At 48.5% G+C, this 17,263-nt stretch overlaps 1 protein-coding gene across 1 annotated transcript in view; it reads left to right on the top strand.

The window, feature by feature from the left end:
• Positions 1-16,970, top strand: part of LOC142803870 (uncharacterized) — a 28,340-nt gene extending 11,370 nt beyond the window's left edge. Inside the window, exons 2-7 of the mRNA XM_075890131.1 lie at positions 7,526-7,694; positions 7,836-7,984; positions 8,881-9,001; positions 9,429-9,587; positions 13,926-14,051; positions 16,386-16,970. Of these exons, the coding sequence (XP_075746246.1) occupies positions 7,578-7,694; positions 7,836-7,984; positions 8,881-9,001; positions 9,429-9,587; positions 13,926-14,051; positions 16,386-16,589 (876 nt within the window). The 5' untranslated portion in view covers positions 7,526-7,577 and the 3' untranslated portion in view covers positions 16,590-16,970. The remainder of the gene's footprint in view (positions 1-7,525; positions 7,695-7,835; positions 7,985-8,880; positions 9,002-9,428; positions 9,588-13,925; positions 14,052-16,385) is intronic.
• Positions 16,971-17,263: the final 293 nt, after the last annotated feature.

The following is a 17,263-nucleotide window of genomic DNA, read 5'->3' on the forward strand; positions in this document are numbered from 1 at the left end:
GGATGGGCACGACGATAGAGATTGTCACAAACCTGCCTGAAGCTGAGACGGATGCTGACGGCTGTATTGAAGTTACGCGACGGAAGAAACACCGCGAAGCTCGCCGCGATGACGAACCATCCCTGCAGCGCGGGACGGAAATGTGCGGCCGCAAAGGAGGCATTGTGAAGAAAATCCTACGTACGAGTAAAATGCCGAGGCTGCCGAAAGGAGACATTAGGGTGGTCATGAGGCGACGAAATGGTCGGAACCACCGCACGGGGGGTGGGGTGGCATTGGACGAAACGATCAGGAGAATGGCCGGCATAAATGCGGACGAAACAATCACGATTTGCTCCAATTGCACTCAAAACATCCTGGTTGCCAGCACGCCCAACGAGGAGGCGGCAGGCAAGTTAGCAACTAGCATCCGCTGAATTATAGTGGGGGACAAGGAACACGAAGTCAGTGCGTATGTCTCTGCGCCGAAGAAATGGTCAAGGGAATAATAAGGGACGTCCCGCTCAGTAATATGCAAAATCAGCTCTCCCGGGCACTGATCACTAGGTGAAACCTCGATCTCGCCTATACGCGAATAGACTCGGAAATACCACTGCAGTAATCCTCCTCTATGAAGAAAACAGAGTCCCGACATGGGTGTACTTTAGCAGTATAATGATAAGAGTCGCGCTCTACCGAAAACAACTCGATTTCTATCGAGATTGTGGAAGACTCGGTCACAGAGCCGACGTGTGCCCGAGACCGGAAGTCAAACTCTGTCTAATTTGTGGCACTAAAAACCTAATTACCACGCACAAGTGCTCGCCAAGGTGCAAAACCTGCGGGGATGCCCACCCTACAGCCGATCACGCATGTAAAGCAAAGTACATGGTTCCGTACGTGGTGAAGGCAAGGAGATGACTCGCAAAAAGCAGGGATGGACGGGAGTATGGGAAGGAGGGCGCACTCACTCCCAAAGATGGCGCGGGGGACCAGTACCCGTCCCTCTCGCAGCATAACCCATCGGAATGTCACCCAAGGAGAGGCCGTTCTAGATCAAGGTCCGCCTCCCGACAACGCAACAGAGCCCTTGCCCCCCACTCCTCCTCATCAGCGGTAAAAAAGAGGCCTCGCAGTAGAAGCAAAAGCCGCAGCCGAAGCCGTACTGGATGAAACTTTAGTAGCGAGCCCAGTTGTTCGTCGGGCAACGGGCAGCCTCCATCTGACGGAAAGCCGAATGAATCATGCAATGTTACTTGGTCACGCCTGGCAGCTCCATAAAGCAGGAGTCCGGAAGGGAACTCACTCCCCGACGACTTAGGGAAGACCTTGAACTCGCCAATCGGGGTGCGGTTAAAGAAGTTAGAAAAAGAGAACAGGAAACTAAGGGACGAACTGAGTAGGGCGAGAAAGCAAAGCGCGAAATCGGCGAAGAAGATCGATGAGTTGCAAAAAATGTTAAACGAACTCCTCAAGCGCATGGCGGGGCACGCTGGAGGAGCCCCCACCCATCGTAGGCTCATGGATCACACCAGTGTGGTGGCGGAAGAGGAGATTGACATGCTCGACGTAGATGGACTGACAGTTGGGTCCAAACTCAAAAATCAGAGTGGCGCGCAAGCGGATGACGCAGAAAAAAAATGCCGCCATATCCACGAAGTGAATGATGATGAGTGGGCGAAGCTCCGGAGGTAAACCTGGTAAACCATGAATCCTCCGTACATTTTGCCCACTCGATTTTATTGCAACGCTCCCCCTAGCGTACGTCGCCGCACTATATCAAACGATGACACGTGCCATATGTGGCATCATTCCTATTTTATAACACCTCGCATCTTTCATAATCAACTACACGTACCACCGTCTAGTTTATAACATCTTGCATCTTTTGGACGGACGGACGGACGGATGGACGGATGGATGGACGGATGGATGGACGGACGGACGGACGGACGGACGGACGGACGGACGGACGGATGGACGGATGGATGGACGGACGGACGGACGGATGGATGGATGGACGGATGGATGGATGGATGGACGGACGGACGGACGGACGGACGGACGGATGGACGGATGGATGGATGGATGGATGGATGGATGGATGGATGGATGGATGGATGGATGGATGGATGGATGGATGGATGGATGGATGGATGGATGGATGGATTGACTGACGGACGGATGGACGGATGGACGGATGGATATGGCTGTACCCTTTAGATCGGGCGTTGGCTAGCGTAATACTTAGAACTGAACGAGAGGTGGCTACATACAGGGGACGCACAGCCCACGCCTTAAGGAGCTTCGCTCCTAAAACACGCAAGAATCGAAGAGACCCCGGTCAAATGCTAAGAAAGTAGAAGTGCATGAGCAAATGATCTACAAGTTGGCGAATAAGACGGACCGCATGTTTGAAATGCTTCTCACGAGGCTGAACGAGTACGACTGCGAACAGAATGCGCAACACGCAAACGTAAACACTCAACTTCTGGCTATGAACCAGCAAACAGAAGACCTAGAACGAAGGAAGGAGCAGCTGCAGGCGCCGGAAAGGGTCGATGCCCCGCCTGCCGTCACTAGCGTTCCGACAATCGTCAAAAGAAGCAATGAAGTCAATGTCATCCGCCCTGGAGCGGAAGGGATGCACGCATATCAGTCGAGCTCCTCCAACACCCTCGGATGACCATGGCTACGCCTCGCGTGCACTACAGAAGACTCATCGTCTGACAATGGAACTGGAGGGGCTTCAAAAACAAAAAAGCTACGCTGACGCAGTACATGAAAACACTTTCTAAAAAGAAACTCCCAGGCATGATTGCCTTACAAGAACATTATGACCACGCCAAGCTTCCGGCGTACGTCACGCACTGTCCCTTCTCCGAGAGCACGGGGCGGAGCGTCACGATATGCATCTTTGTAAGAATGGGAATAGCGTTTGTTGAACACGAGCTGGACGTGGTGAGCGACATCGATAACGCTCTAAAAGAAATCATACCAAGCAAGGGCATAACAGCTGGGCTGTTCGTCCTCAATGTTTACAGCATCCTCTCGAAGAAAAGTCTCGCTCACAACTTTGACTGCCTCTTCCGCGAAGCAATGGCAAAAGCCGCCTCCGAACCTCTGTTGATTTGTGGAGCCTAACGCCCCGCCCATGCACTGAAGATACGGCAACGCCTCGCCCAAAGGGAGGAGGCTGGCCGAACTAGTGGACGACCTTGGCCTCACCTTGCTGAGCGAGCCAATGTTGCACACCAGAATCGGCCGGCAGGGTGTGTGCCGCAACACGACCTCGGACCTCTCGATGTGCGTTAACACGGACGTGGTGAGCTGGGAAAATACGTTTGAAGAACTAGGACGCGATTATCAAATCCTCAACTGGCAAGAAGGCAGAACAAAGCGCAAATCGCAAAGTCAAGATCGTTGATTGGGACAGATTTCGCGAAAACGGGGACAACGAAAAGGAATACCCCATCAAGGATAAGGAGTCATGGTGCAAGAAAATCCTATCAGACGTGCAGAAAGCCGCGAAAGAAATCGAATGGACGGACTGGTAGGAAGAGGGAGGTCCGGGTAGCAAGAGAACTCAAGCCCCCAACCCAACCAGAGTGAACAGCCGTCTGGCGCACCTTGTCTTAGCCCAAAAATTGATGAAGCACAGAGTAAGCAAGCAGAAGTTTAATAACAAGCTGCGGGAAAGATCACCGAAGTCGACCACTAAATCGAGACACACTGTCCCCGCTTATGCGAGCAGGAACGGGAAGAGATTTGCAATACTATGGATGGAAATATGAGCGCGGGACGCACCTGGAAGATTTTGAAGCGCCTGCTAGACCCCACCAGTACCAGGACGGCAGTTCGGACAGAGGTGGCCAAGTTGTGGCACAAATACCAGGATGATGCAGAGGCCCTCACGGACGAGGTCGTGCGGAAGCACCTCACTCGCCCCGAGGGCCTAGATAACCTCGAATATACTGGCGCACCTAACGAAGAGCTTCACGCGGACTTTTCTGTGCATCAGATCAGGGCGGTTCTTCAGCTATTGACCAACAACAAGATCCTCAGGTCACCAACAAGATCCTCAGGAACCTGGATGACAACGCCATTGTGAACTAATGCGAGTATGTCAATGAGTGCTGGGGGACAGGTCTGGTTACGCGCGAATGTAAAATCGCGGACGTGGTGCTTATACTCAAACCGCGCAAGCCATTGGTAGTCAAGAACATGAGGCCGATCTCTCTCACGTCGTGCGTCAGCAAGGTGATGAAGCACGCCTGCCTCAATAGGGTGGTGACGCTCCTCGAAAGGCAAAAGCGTTTGGCACACACATCATCTTGTTCCGTAAAGGACTCTCCACACAGGACTCAAGGCTACAGATTAAAGAACAACTTGTTGAAGCACCGAGCACGCACCTTCGCGCCATACTCGGGCTCGATCTCAAAAGTACTTTCGACACTGTGAGGCACACGGCCGTACTGGAGAAGATCAGTCAGCTAAACCTAGGGGAGAGATTCCACCGATATGTCGGCAGCTTCCTCGACGGGCAAGAAGCGCGAATCAAGATCGACGGGTTACCACCAAAGACGGTCGATATGGTAGGTGCCGGGACGCCGCAAGGCTCCGTGCTCTCCCCAATGCTGTTCAACCTCGTTATGATCGGCCATCCGGAGTGGCTCACCGCGATCAAATGCATCAACCATACAATCTACACGAACGACATTACAATATGGACCACAGAGAGCATGAGTTCTGGGAGTATGCAAGATAGGCTGCAGCAAGCAGTAAGGGAAGTTGAAAAGCACCTCGCAGGCACGCGGCTCGCTTGCGCTCCGAACAAGTCGGATATCCTGCTCTACAGACATCGGAAACCTGGACGTTGCCGAGGTTCGTCAGACGGGCGTGTGTGCGATGACAAAAGAAGGAGTCCGCATACTCACAGTGTCCAAGGTACGAGTCCTCAGCCTCTGGCTGGAAGAAAACTGTGCCAATTCCAAGCTGGTGACCCGGCTGCAGAAGAAAGTAACAGCCGCATCGAACCTGTTACGAAGAATCACGAACAAGAGGAAAGGAATGAAAAGGCACAGTGCAGTGAGACTAATACAGACGTATGCTTCAAGCCACATCACGTACGTTGAAGTTTACGTCGATTGGAGTGCAAGTGAAGGCAACAAGCTGGACACGATCATCCACAGGGCTTACAAAACTGCATTAGGCGTACCTCGCTACACTGCCAACTGCAGGCTCTTTGAGCAGGGCGTGCACAACACGCTCGCCGAAATCATCGAGGCTCAGAGGATTGCGCAGATCGAAAGACTGTCGAGCACCAAGACCGGAAGAATCATCCTCAACTCCCTCGAGATTCGTTACCATGGAATGCGGGGACTGAAGGACGTGCGATTGCCAGCGGTGAAGAATGCTATACTCAGAGAGAATATGTGCGGAAACCTGCACCCAGTGCTCGCGATGCCGAAAAGCGCAGATGCAGAGCGGAGGCGATCCTCAAAGAGCACGGCAGCCGATAGGGTGTCCTCCCCGGCCCGACCGAGGCCAACAGCAGAACGAACGAGAGCAACAACGACGCCAATCAACACCTTCCTTCTCCATGGCGGTGGTCGACACGGGGGAACGAACTCTGGTGAGGGGATCTGCGAGGCTCCTATCGTCTGAGGCGGCAGAAGAAATCGCCATAGCCCTCGCAATAATTCATAGTGGAAACGAGGATACTTATCGTGAGTGACGCCAAGATGGCAGTCCGAAACTTTACAAAGGGATGGGTCTCTGTCGAGGCGGCGCACATGGCTAAATGCCTGAGCCGAAGATTTCAAGTCTGGCGCGATTGCTGCCAAGTATCTGGAGTGGTTCCCCGCGCACATGGGAGAGCTTGGCGGCGACAAAAGATCTGACCTCCCGTCGAACTACGAGTGCGCCCACTTCGTCGCGAGACTGCTAACCTGCCGCGACGCAGACAAAAGGGCCGCTGGTGTGTGACACATCGACGATGGCGAGTCACTCGAGGTCGGAGGACGTAATACCTCTGCGACGACGATAACAGACCCCGAGGCCTTACAGGACATCATGGTTACTTTCCACGAGATCCTAAACCATTATAGAAAAACGCCACGACGTTACCGACCATCCAACATGCAGCTAGAAAGATATCAGGCGCCTGATATGAAGCGTCTGCAGACCGACATATTTGAGAATCCCTGACGCTTGCATAGACTGTGTCCTAAGCGTCTGCAGACCGACATATTTGAGAATCCCTGACGCTTGCATAGACTGTGTCCTTCGCTCCACCCGTCACCCGGATGTCCATGGTGCGAGTACGAGACAGACGACATATCGCGTGTACTTTGGGAGTGTGAGTGCGGTGTTCGCCGCCACTACTCGAACGAGCGTGAGTGTACCCCAGGATGACTGGCTGAGCGGTGGCGAGCCGCCCTTTTCAGCCCATGTGCAGAGGACCAAATCTGGGCGGTCCAGCGAGCCAGGGATATCACCGAGGACATTGCACGATGCTCCGCGGACGACAGCTCCTGGAGGCCTAGCCCGGGCCAGTAATTCTTCGTTGGATCCTTAATAAAGTTTATTACCTACCTACCTACTGCGACCCTGACAGGCGTCCTGAACGCGTGGTTCTCCGCGAAAGCATTGCTCAATACATTGATATGTTCAAACATCAAGACTTTGTTTTGGAATGGCTCTCCAGGGTTGAACCCCTGGTGAACCTGAAAAAATTTTAGCACTGTAATCACTAATAGTTCCATGACTGTCTTGTCATCGCTTCTGTTGTGTATATTATTGTTCATAGCGACCTATATCCATATTTGTAACACATGGAAAACCGGCAACAAAAAAAAGTCGGCATGGCGCAGTTGTTAGCGTGTTCAGCTAAAAAATCGGAAGGTTGCACGTTCAAATTCTCGTGGTGTAGTTCTATGCAATTATTCTTTTCAATATTTTTGCAGCTCTTCACGGTGGTTCTGACGACGTTTCGCGCTCCAGCGTTGCCGGAACTCCTTCAACCACCTTATGCCACCATACACCGTGTGCCACCAATGTTTCCAGCTCCATAATCCATCAAATGGTTGATGATGGAATCCACCATTTCTATGGTGGACGTTTTTTTTTTCAATAGCGGCGTGTTGATTTGTAGCAGTAAACTTGTCTGAGCAAAATGCAGCTGTTAATTACGGTGGCTAATTCATATGTGGCCCAGTGGGTTGCTTCTCCTATCCCTCTACCCCTCCCTGATTGACGCCTCTGTCAAGCTGTTGGTTTCCACAACTTTTCAGCGTGCAGATATTTCAAATTGCTTCAACGTCTCTGCTTAACTAGACATCATTCGTATATGTCAATTCAACGCGAAAATTTCAAAATGTGTGCATAAGTATAATTTCTAATTAATTTCGCTTACAGATCTTATAAAGAAGCTCTCAGACCTAATATTTCGTTGTTGTTCAGTTAGTTTCTGCTGCTACTCACGTAGTGTCATCAATTTTTCATAACAAACATGTAAATGGTAATGCATAGATTTTTTTTTCAGGAAACTGCTTCAGGTTAAAAACGATCTCAACCAACAGAAAGCCCACAATAGGATGAAAACTTACTGGCTCGACCACAACATCTACCACTATGCAGTCCTTGACCTGGAAATTGAGCCCAATGGCACGACAGCTGTCAAAACGGTCGGACAAGTTTTCACCGTACTAAAAGTAAGCGTGAACAATGTGGTAGAAATGCTATCACGTACCGATGTGCTTAGCTTCTATTATAACCTAATGTGGTTCACGTCTTACGTATTCTGCCCCTTTCCCCCTTTCACTGTGTATTCTCACTTAGCCACGTCTCTTCAGCTGTTCGCGAAGATCCAGGAGACAATTCGCCGGGAGGTGTCGACCGAACACATGACGGAAGCGCTGCCCGATGCCTACGTCATTCTGGGCGTCCAGCTGTGGATGCCCACCAACGACAAGCTCTTCAAGGCACTTCAGACGAACGTCCGGTATGCTATGTCTCTGTCCTTACTAAGAACACTTGAAGCTATGCTCAATTTCATGTTCAAAAGGCCACGCAGCAAAGCAGCATGCGGAATTTGTTTCGACGCTCTCGTCTAGGAACAAATCATGTGTGGCCCCATCTGTGAAGCATGGAGCGAGCCAGTGTTCGGTCAGATTAGGCGATTTAAATCTATTTACAACGCAGAAGAAGGCACGCCTTAACGCCTTCTTTACGTCATGCGCAGGCATTGGAAATCACGACAATCGGTGTTTAAAAGCATGCAGTTGGGTGCATCGAGAACGTTAATAGGAACGGTCACTGCGCGAAGCTCTCTGCGATGCCGCGAAAGAAGGACAGCAGCCATAGTGGTCAGTGATTTCCGGTTAATTTCAGAGAAAAACATAACTTTCATAGAGTTGTTTTGCTAAGTTACGTACTAAAATAAATCACAAAAAAGGTAAGAGCGACAGGACTGCGCTCGTTTAGAGTATGACACTGGGCCTATGCGGTGTGTTTAGGTGTGGGTGTCCTGTGTTTCTCATTCACTCAGAACTTACGACCTAGCTGTCCCATAAACATCCCGTCGATCCCAGAAAAGCGTCGCTGGCAATACCGTCACTATTTCGATTGCCTAGGCAAAAGCCTTGTGTATCCTAGCACCACACTACGTAAGCTGAATTCAGATGACATTTATTTTTTACGAAAAACCGCAACACGGCACCTCAAGTTGAAATTCAACATTTCATTCATGTGGAAATGATTTCAATATCATGATTGAAATCATTTCTATCTGATGCACTTGCTTGCGTTCTCATTTGACCTTCTTGGTAGTCATGATGTACAGAGAATGGAAATAATTCGTTCTTTCGTTTCTTTCCTTCTGTTGGCATTCCGTGATAGGTCTTTTTCAATCAGTGCCCTCATAGCCAGAACTCACATCACCGAGCGTGACCAGGACAGCTGTAAGACCAATGGTCCGGCGCCGTACGAGGTTGAAAACAACGACCCCGTTATGGGAATGGTAAGACGAAACTGATGATGACACCTGATGCCGTCATGACTAGCTCCTTGCTGCGCTGAAGTTCCGTCTTCTGTGCATTAAAAGTGAATGAAGCGTTTAATCCAAGCGTATGCCAGCCTCCCTAAACTAGGTCACTATTGTGTGAGAGGTTTCTGTCAGACTAATAATATTATAATACCTTTATACGCTCAGACTTCATTAGACCACGAAACTATTTGCATGCGTTTAGGAAGACATGAAATGCAACATTGCTGAAACTGTGCTGATAGGCCAGAAAATGTCGTAAACTCCGGAATGCTTGCGAAAATGGTTTAAAAGCATAAACAAAAGCGATCATTTTTCTTCACTCGAAAAATCCGTTGAAAGTAATTTCTACGGTGATAACAGGACAATGTCTGTGACGATTGATTCGTTTCATTTGTGGCAGGCCAACGCGGTGGCCTACGTGAGGGCGTTCGCCTGGGTGCAGCGGACGTCCCTGGCCGTGTCGTTCTCGCTGTGCATGCGCTGGTACAAGCCCAGGAAGGAGTTCCTCGTCGGCGTCAACTGCGTCAGGGACGCCATGGCAGTATTGCCCGCCGGAACCGTGAGTGGCACACCGTCTCGCTTCTTCTGTGTCGTTCGATTCTTCTGCACCCATAGAGTTTCCTGAAATGAACTAAAGCGAAATATATCATTCGGCCACCGTATGAATGATGGGTAGTACACGAATTAGCCTAGTCTTCTTGCTTGCCGGTTTCGGGCACACTTTGGCTCTGTTTATTGTTGTGTTTCGTTTGTTTCATTCAAAAGAATGATCCATTGTGAACACTGTGAGCTGATTTGAATCGGTGAGCTTAGGAAAGTAAAATGACGAAGTGAAACTACTAAACATTTGCTGAACTTCGTCTAGTGACAAAGCGGCACCAAGCCTCGCGGAGCCAAACAGTACTTTTTGGCAGTGTCGATGGTGACGCGGCCCGTCAACGCAGTATACTATCGTTACAGTGAGGGGGCCCGTCAGCGTAGTACTATTGTTAGTGAAGGGGGCTGTTAGCATTGTGTAATCGTGATTACGGTAACGGGGCCCGTCAGCGTAGTGAAATCGTAACAGTGAGAAGGCCCGTCATAATAGCGATACGGCTATAGCGACGGGCTTCTTCACCATAAAGCAATACGGTGACGGAGCCCGTCACCGCAGTGTAATGGTAAAAATGAGGAGGTCGATTGCGGTAAATTTGTAGTCGGTTTAGACGCCACCGTATAGCTGTTCTGTTCATGTAGTGGGTTGAAGCGCAGTTGGGAAGCGATCGGGCCACAGGTCATCAGTTCGAGTTGCCGTTTGTTCTCGTGTTAATTTTTAGGTAATGCTTCGAAATTCGTGTTACTTCTATGAAGGAGTCATAGTGTTGCTTTCTTGCAAAGAAAATTGTGTAGCTAGTTGTGCCGGTTGTCGGACAACCCTGCCGTGCATGTGGGCACCGTGCTGTTCGCGTCCGACTTTGGTTCGAATCACGTTTTTCTTTATGTGTGTGTGTTCCCAGTATTGTTTCAAGTATTGTTACTTGTTTTTAAATGATAATGGTGCTTGTTCATCGGGGATCAACCTTCTTTTACGTCCAACGTGAAATGAAGACCCATCACCGATGATTTCCAATTGATACTGCGATGGGCGAGCAGATTCCGTTGTATATGCGTGCGAATTGACTTTATTATCTCATCGAACCCTCAGCAGGGTATCTGTCCCTTTGCATTCATACCATAGCTCCAGTACACATATTGTGAAGTTCCAAAATCAATTCGTTTCACGTGTTTTTCGTGTCTCTGTATAATGTGGATGCATGGGTTGATGCCGAATCTTGTGCAGGTCAACATAGAATGTGTTCCAACCTTGAGGGCTGCATGTGTAGTAGGACAGAATGTTTTATTACGTCCCAAAACCACAATACATACGACTACGATGCATGTGGCTCTGACTTCGGGCCTACTTCGTCTGAAATCGCACACACAGACTTCATGCGATCAAATCGACTCCTTTAAACAAGGGGATATATGCACATCGTTTTCGTCCCGTGAACGTGCGCTATTGCTATGCAAACGTAGATAAACATTCGAGCTGACAATGTCTTAGCACTCGTTTTTACTCAGAACATAATGTAACACAATGTTCATTGTTGAAAATACGTGTTTAAAGTATGAAGCTCTAAATTTTTATTATTTAGCCAATCCGACCAAGTTCGTATTTGTTTATCTGCGGTGCGATGGATATATACTCGCACAGTGGTGTGCTCTCTGTAGCTGTCTTCCCATTCTGAGATGATGCTTGTACTGCTGGAGCGAAACATGTTCCGTATCGTTCTCTGCGATTGAAATGCGAACGCGCCGAAGGCGTGGTTGTGACCGGTCGTCTGGTCGCTTTAATTTGCAAGCGCTGGCTGATGAGGCCGAGAGCTTTGGTAAACCACAAGGTGTGACTGAGTCGATGAAACAAATACGCAAGAATGAACGTGCGTCTAGCAGCGTCGATGTATCCTACGCTGAGAGAAGTTAGCTGTATGGAGCTTGAACACAATCACCTCGCGCAGCAGTAAAGAAGAAAAAAGAATAAATACTTCTCCAATCACTTCAGTAAAAGCACAAACAGCAACAATATGTTGGGGCCCGTCACCGTAGGCCGCGTTGTTAAAATGTGTCACCTCATAATTACGTCATTACGGCTGTATTAATTGCCTCGATGCGGTAGTGTAGGTGCACGCGCCTTTGATGGCGGTGGTAAAACTCGCTGCTCTTGCAGTGTTGCAGTGGATTTCACGTTGGGGGAGCTCGAACCAGGGCTCTGCGGGGGCTTCCGCTCGGCGAGCCAAGGTTCGTCAGCGAGAACCTCGGCTCAATTGATCGCCCAGGTTCTCGCTGGCCAGCAGCTCCTCCCATCGCTCCATTGTCGAATGTTGCCCTGTGCGATTCTCTCTTTAAAATAGGCAACATTACTCGGAACAATATAGAAAGCAGAAAAGAAAGAAAAAAACTTGTCAGCACGATTCAAACTGAAGTCGCACACCAACAACGAACCCAAAACTGAAGTCGCACACCAACAACAAACCCAGCACGCCTAGAAAAGTCAACGCGGTAGGGCACCAGCAGAAACAGCTACATGATTTTCTTGCAAATAAAAGCAAAATTACGACGATTTCAGAGCAGTAACGTCAATCTTGACGGATTATCTTAAAAATAAAAGGAAAAACAACAAAACGGGACTTCGAACTGATGACCCGCGGCACGACCGCTTCCCAAACTACCACTTCCCGCACGCACGTCAACCCACAACGCCATCAAAACAGTTAGACGGTGGCGTCTAAAACAACTACAAATTTACGGCAACGGGCCTCTTAATTTTTACCATTACACTACGGTGACGGGTCCCCTCACTGTTACGATTTCACTATACGCTGACGGGCCCCGTCACTTTAACGATAGTGCTGCGTTGAGCGGCCCCGTCACAATAGTTACTGCCTTTTGGTAACTAGCTATTTCGTGAGATACTTTCTTCTTTACCTCTTTTCCATTCAGTTACAGCAGGCCACCGCTGTTGCCGACGAGAGATGGCGCTACGTAGATATGACTAAAAATCCTGGTCGTGTATAACGGTGGCAGTTTGAGCTTTTCGACTGCTGCATCTTATTTATGTTATTTATGTTAGTGCTCGTCTTTCCGTGTCCGTGATACATATACACATGCAAAATTAAAAAAAAACTACAGCGCACGCAGGGGGGGGGGGGGGGGGGTCTGGACCTTCAAACACTCTAGTAGCGTAGACAGCTTCCTTAAAGATTGCCATTGCCCGTAGCAATGGCACCTATTTGCAAATAAAAGTATGCACACACAACAATGCCGAGTATATTACCGAACAATGCAGACCGAGTCGTGCAATCCTAATAGAAAACGTAAGCGACCGTAACTGTGAAATAGATTCAGTTTCTGAAAAAGCAAGCAAGACAGGTTTCAATTACTTTTATTGTATAGAAATTCGTTATCGCCCTTCGTGAAGTCCTTCCTGTCATCCACAGCATCGACTATGGGATAAAACACAGCTGTGGCAATGCTGCGAAGGAGATTGACTAGCTAACAGCAGCACCATGTGTATACAGGTCTGCGCTCTATAACAAATGTGGTACAGATAAGTTTTCGTTTTGATTCCTGAAGAACCGAAAAGTAAATATTAGGTTTAAGAAAAATCAGTCCAAGGATAGAGCTTAGCATAAAGATTACTGATAACTGAGACACGCCGCAATCTGCACAGTAGGATGATGTGCGCTCCTGAAACGGTTTTTCTCGGAAAAGCCATCAGATTAATGAGGCATCATTCAGGGATATACCGATACACTCATAGCTACATTTTTGTTATTAACGGTTTCATGTTTTTTTGTTTCTAAATAGTTGTTCTTTTTATGTAGGCACGTACATGTTACGCTGTGTATCCCCCCTCTGCAATAATGCGTTCGCGCGCTGCAGGTATTTCAAATGAATAAATAAAAATGAATAAATAAACAAAATCAAAGTTACTGAATTTGACATTCATCTTGGCTTTTTCTTTCATGCGACCTGAAAGAATGCTGTTCATTTCATGGTGCTTTGCATGCTTGTTATCACGACACTCTTTATATCGGCATGTAAAACAAATTTCGTACAGGCCGTCTCTCCCAGCGACGCATGTTGTCTTCGATAATATTGTTACTTAATACAATCAAATACAATTTTCTTCTAGCCACTGTCCAAGCGAACTCATATGATGTAATTAGTAATGCTGGTCCCATGTCATGTACATTACAGATGACTATATAATTACTTCTAATGTCCATTTACTGTACAGAGGAGGCTCCATATGTCAGAGAAGTTACATTCTGACTGCGTCTGTACGTGAAAATTGGCACTCGGCTCACTTTTTCAGGTATGCAGCGAGAAGCCGGACTTCTTCGCGAACGAGAATATCGACAATACGCAGCACACGGCGTTCTCGTGGCAAGTTCCCAGTCTGATGGCCACGTACGACACCGCTGACACGATGCAGTGGAAGGTGAGTGCATGCACGCGACTTGGCGTACTTATAACGTGGCTTCCGCGATTAGCTCCGGCTACGCACCTTTGCTCGCCGCGCTGCCGGAACTGCTCACGGAGGCCACGCTCGCAACTTTATTTTTAAAGAGCTATCCGACAGATGCGGATCAGCATAGGCAAGAGAGCTAATTTTCACGTCAGAATTCGTTCTATTTTCACTGTGCTAGCTGCGGGAAATGCGATTTTTAATAGCAGTATGTTCGAAAACACTCATTGGAGAATATTTGCTACGTATTGGATATTTTACTTATGTTATCTATTGATGAAAGAAAAATGAATGGATATCTAATAGTAATATGTAAAAACACTAATTGAAGAATAATTGCTACGTATTGAATTTTTATTTGTGCCATCTACAGATGAGAAAAAAGTGGTTATCCGGGGTGAAACAGCTGAATTAAAATTTTGAGCAATTTTTTCAGCAGCAAAATATTACTTTCGGAGCACTGAAATGGACAGTTGGAGCTGGTTACAGGAGAAAAAAAAACATCCTTTTTTATCACGAAAGACCAAGCTTGGAGTAATATAAAAGGAAGCCTTACATTTCGAAAAGTATGTATAAGCAATTCAACATCCGTAAAGCGCTCAGAGTAAACGTGAGTGCTGTTAATTCAATAGAAATAGTATTTTGAACCACCTTACTACGCGAACAATGATAAAGTTCACATAAGCATTTGCCACGTCTGTCAAATCATTTGACATACTCGGGGAATTCAAACGCGGATCTGCCAAGCTGGCGAACTTAAAATTCAGGGGATTCGTGAAACTGAGGAGTAAGGGTAGGACACAAACTGGCGCAGAAGGAGGGCAAAAACGTCCTACATTGCCCCAAGTGATTGCCAGTATTTTTTGGGGACGTCACCAATCTTACTGGTACTCACAATTATGCAGCGTACACACGCACGAGCATAGGCTTGTGCAAGATTCCCCTTCAGGGGGGACGAAGGTTGATCACAGTGCCCCCCTCCCTGATACGTCAATTTATGGGACAGACTTTGCGCCCCCCATCCTTATTTAGTCAATTCATGGGGCAGATTTTGTGCCTCCTTTCTTAGGTCACTAAAGCGGACGCCCACCCCCCCTGCCCCCTCGTGCGCACGCCTATATGCGCGTGAGTAACAACATAAAGTGTGCCGTGTCCCGCGACTAGTGCTGAAAGCTCCTTCCAAATCAAAATACGCTTTTTCGCACGGCACACGTGTACTGTGGCGAAGATGGCTTAAGCAGCGTTCTGCAGTGCCGAATCTAACCCGTGCAGAATCTGGACGGGTTTGAACAAGGCCATGAAATTTTTAAACACCGCCACGCCCACCCCCCTCCCCCCTTATTTTTATCTATTTTTATTTTCACTGTGGGGTTACGTTCAGGGCAACTCTTCTGGGCTCTCTTACAAGACGCGTTCTATTACTGGGACGACGGAACTGACGCTATACTCTGACAGCAAATTGTTTTATGTGCCGTTGCTATGGCACCAAGGTGTTCGCGATAGCAACGCCGGCATTCGCAGCATGCGACTCGGTTCGCGTGCGAAAACGCAACCTGCGCTTCCAGCTCTATGCTAACATGTCCCAAGGACTTGTTTTTGTGCTAGTTGGTGCATACTTGGTGCAGAAGACTGAGGCGCAAAAAACATATCGTGAAGCAGGAAGAGCAGAAGGCGCTGTTCTTCTCTTCTGCTCTTCCTGCTTCAGGATATGTTTTTGCGCCTCAGTCTTCTGCGCCAAGTATAAAATGCCACAGTCACGTTTGCCGACTAGGAAGCTTGTTTTCCGCGAAGCCGGCAACGCATTTTTGGCTTGATGTTGCGTCGTCCCGCGTATAGGCATGCACTGCGATCAGCGGACCGACTAGCGCACGGCGTTGTTACATTATGAGATCGATCGCGTCTCACGATGCCCTGACCTAATGAATATATATTCTAAACCATGGTTTATTGCTAGGGCCTGCGCGCTTGAAAAGACTAATGACGCAAACTGCTGGTGGTATCCATTTCTTGCTCGAGTTTACGCAACTAAGAAAATTTTGAGGCAGGACGGACATTTTGGCGTAGCGTTGCGCCGTTGGCAGAGTTTTGGTAGCGGCTGAGACAACCAGTATCACGAAACAAAAGCATCCGAGATCACGTGGCGTTTCGCTACCTATCCACTTAGGCGAATGCGCGCACGCCATTAAATCATGAAGAAAAATTGAAAAGCGCTCTCAGGTACTATATCACAACATCCGCACGTAGAACCCACAATGTCTGCGCTCTGTTGTAAACACTCGTATTCGGTGCTTGGAACGGGCCTCGCAGATGTGTTCACTGTCGTACGAGTACCGGCGGCTGAACCTGGCCGTCGCTCTGTTCGACGTGGAGTGCGACGACTGGCGCTCCCAGTGCAAGCGTCCCAGTGCGTCACATGTGCGGGGTCATGAGAGGACACGCAGGATGCGCGCCTATTTGCGCGGCAATGTCAGCGCCACGTGCCAAGGAGTACAGAAGAAGGTTGTGATATGAGCGCGTGCTCGACATGAAGAGCCCGTGTACACAAGCAGCATGCGGATAGCATGAAACCTCAATAAACTTATGATGATAACTCGCTAAAAAGTTTTTGCAATATTGCTCTCATCGTGCTGTTTTAGTCCCGTGCTGAAAATATAAGTTCATATATACCATTTTTGTAACTGTATATACACATAAGCACATGTAGAGATAAAATCACACTTGTCTAGGGCACCCATCCGGGCACTGCAGCTGCCATTTCCTGCAGACATATGTCAAGACCGACGCCGCAATTACACCACACGTGGTCATACTGCGTGCGAGGCCCTTGTGCTATAATTTAAGCATGAACGGAAGCTTGTGGCTAACGTGAGGTAGAAGCCGCGGCTAACAAGAGCGTCGACAACCACGCGCTCCGCTGCTGTAGACAATCCGCATTTTCCGTTTTCCTGTGCTGCCCTCTGGCGTTTTGGTACGGGCTTGGTAGAGGCCAGGAGAACGAAGGCCTCCAAGACCAGGAGTTTTACCGCGACCTTGTTGCCAGAGAAGGGCTCATGCACCGCAGTATCGTAAAAAAGGAGGATTGTGAATCTATCTGTACATGTGTATGAACGTATGTCAAGTATATACGTGCGTATATGTTTATGTATGTATGCATGGAACCACGGGTATGCTTGTGAGAGTTCGCG

The sequence above is a fragment of the Rhipicephalus microplus genome, chromosome 3 (assembly GCF_043290135.1).
Source record: "Rhipicephalus microplus isolate Deutch F79 chromosome 3, USDA_Rmic, whole genome shotgun sequence".
NCBI lineage: Eukaryota > Metazoa > Arthropoda > Arachnida > Ixodida > Ixodidae > Rhipicephalus > Rhipicephalus microplus.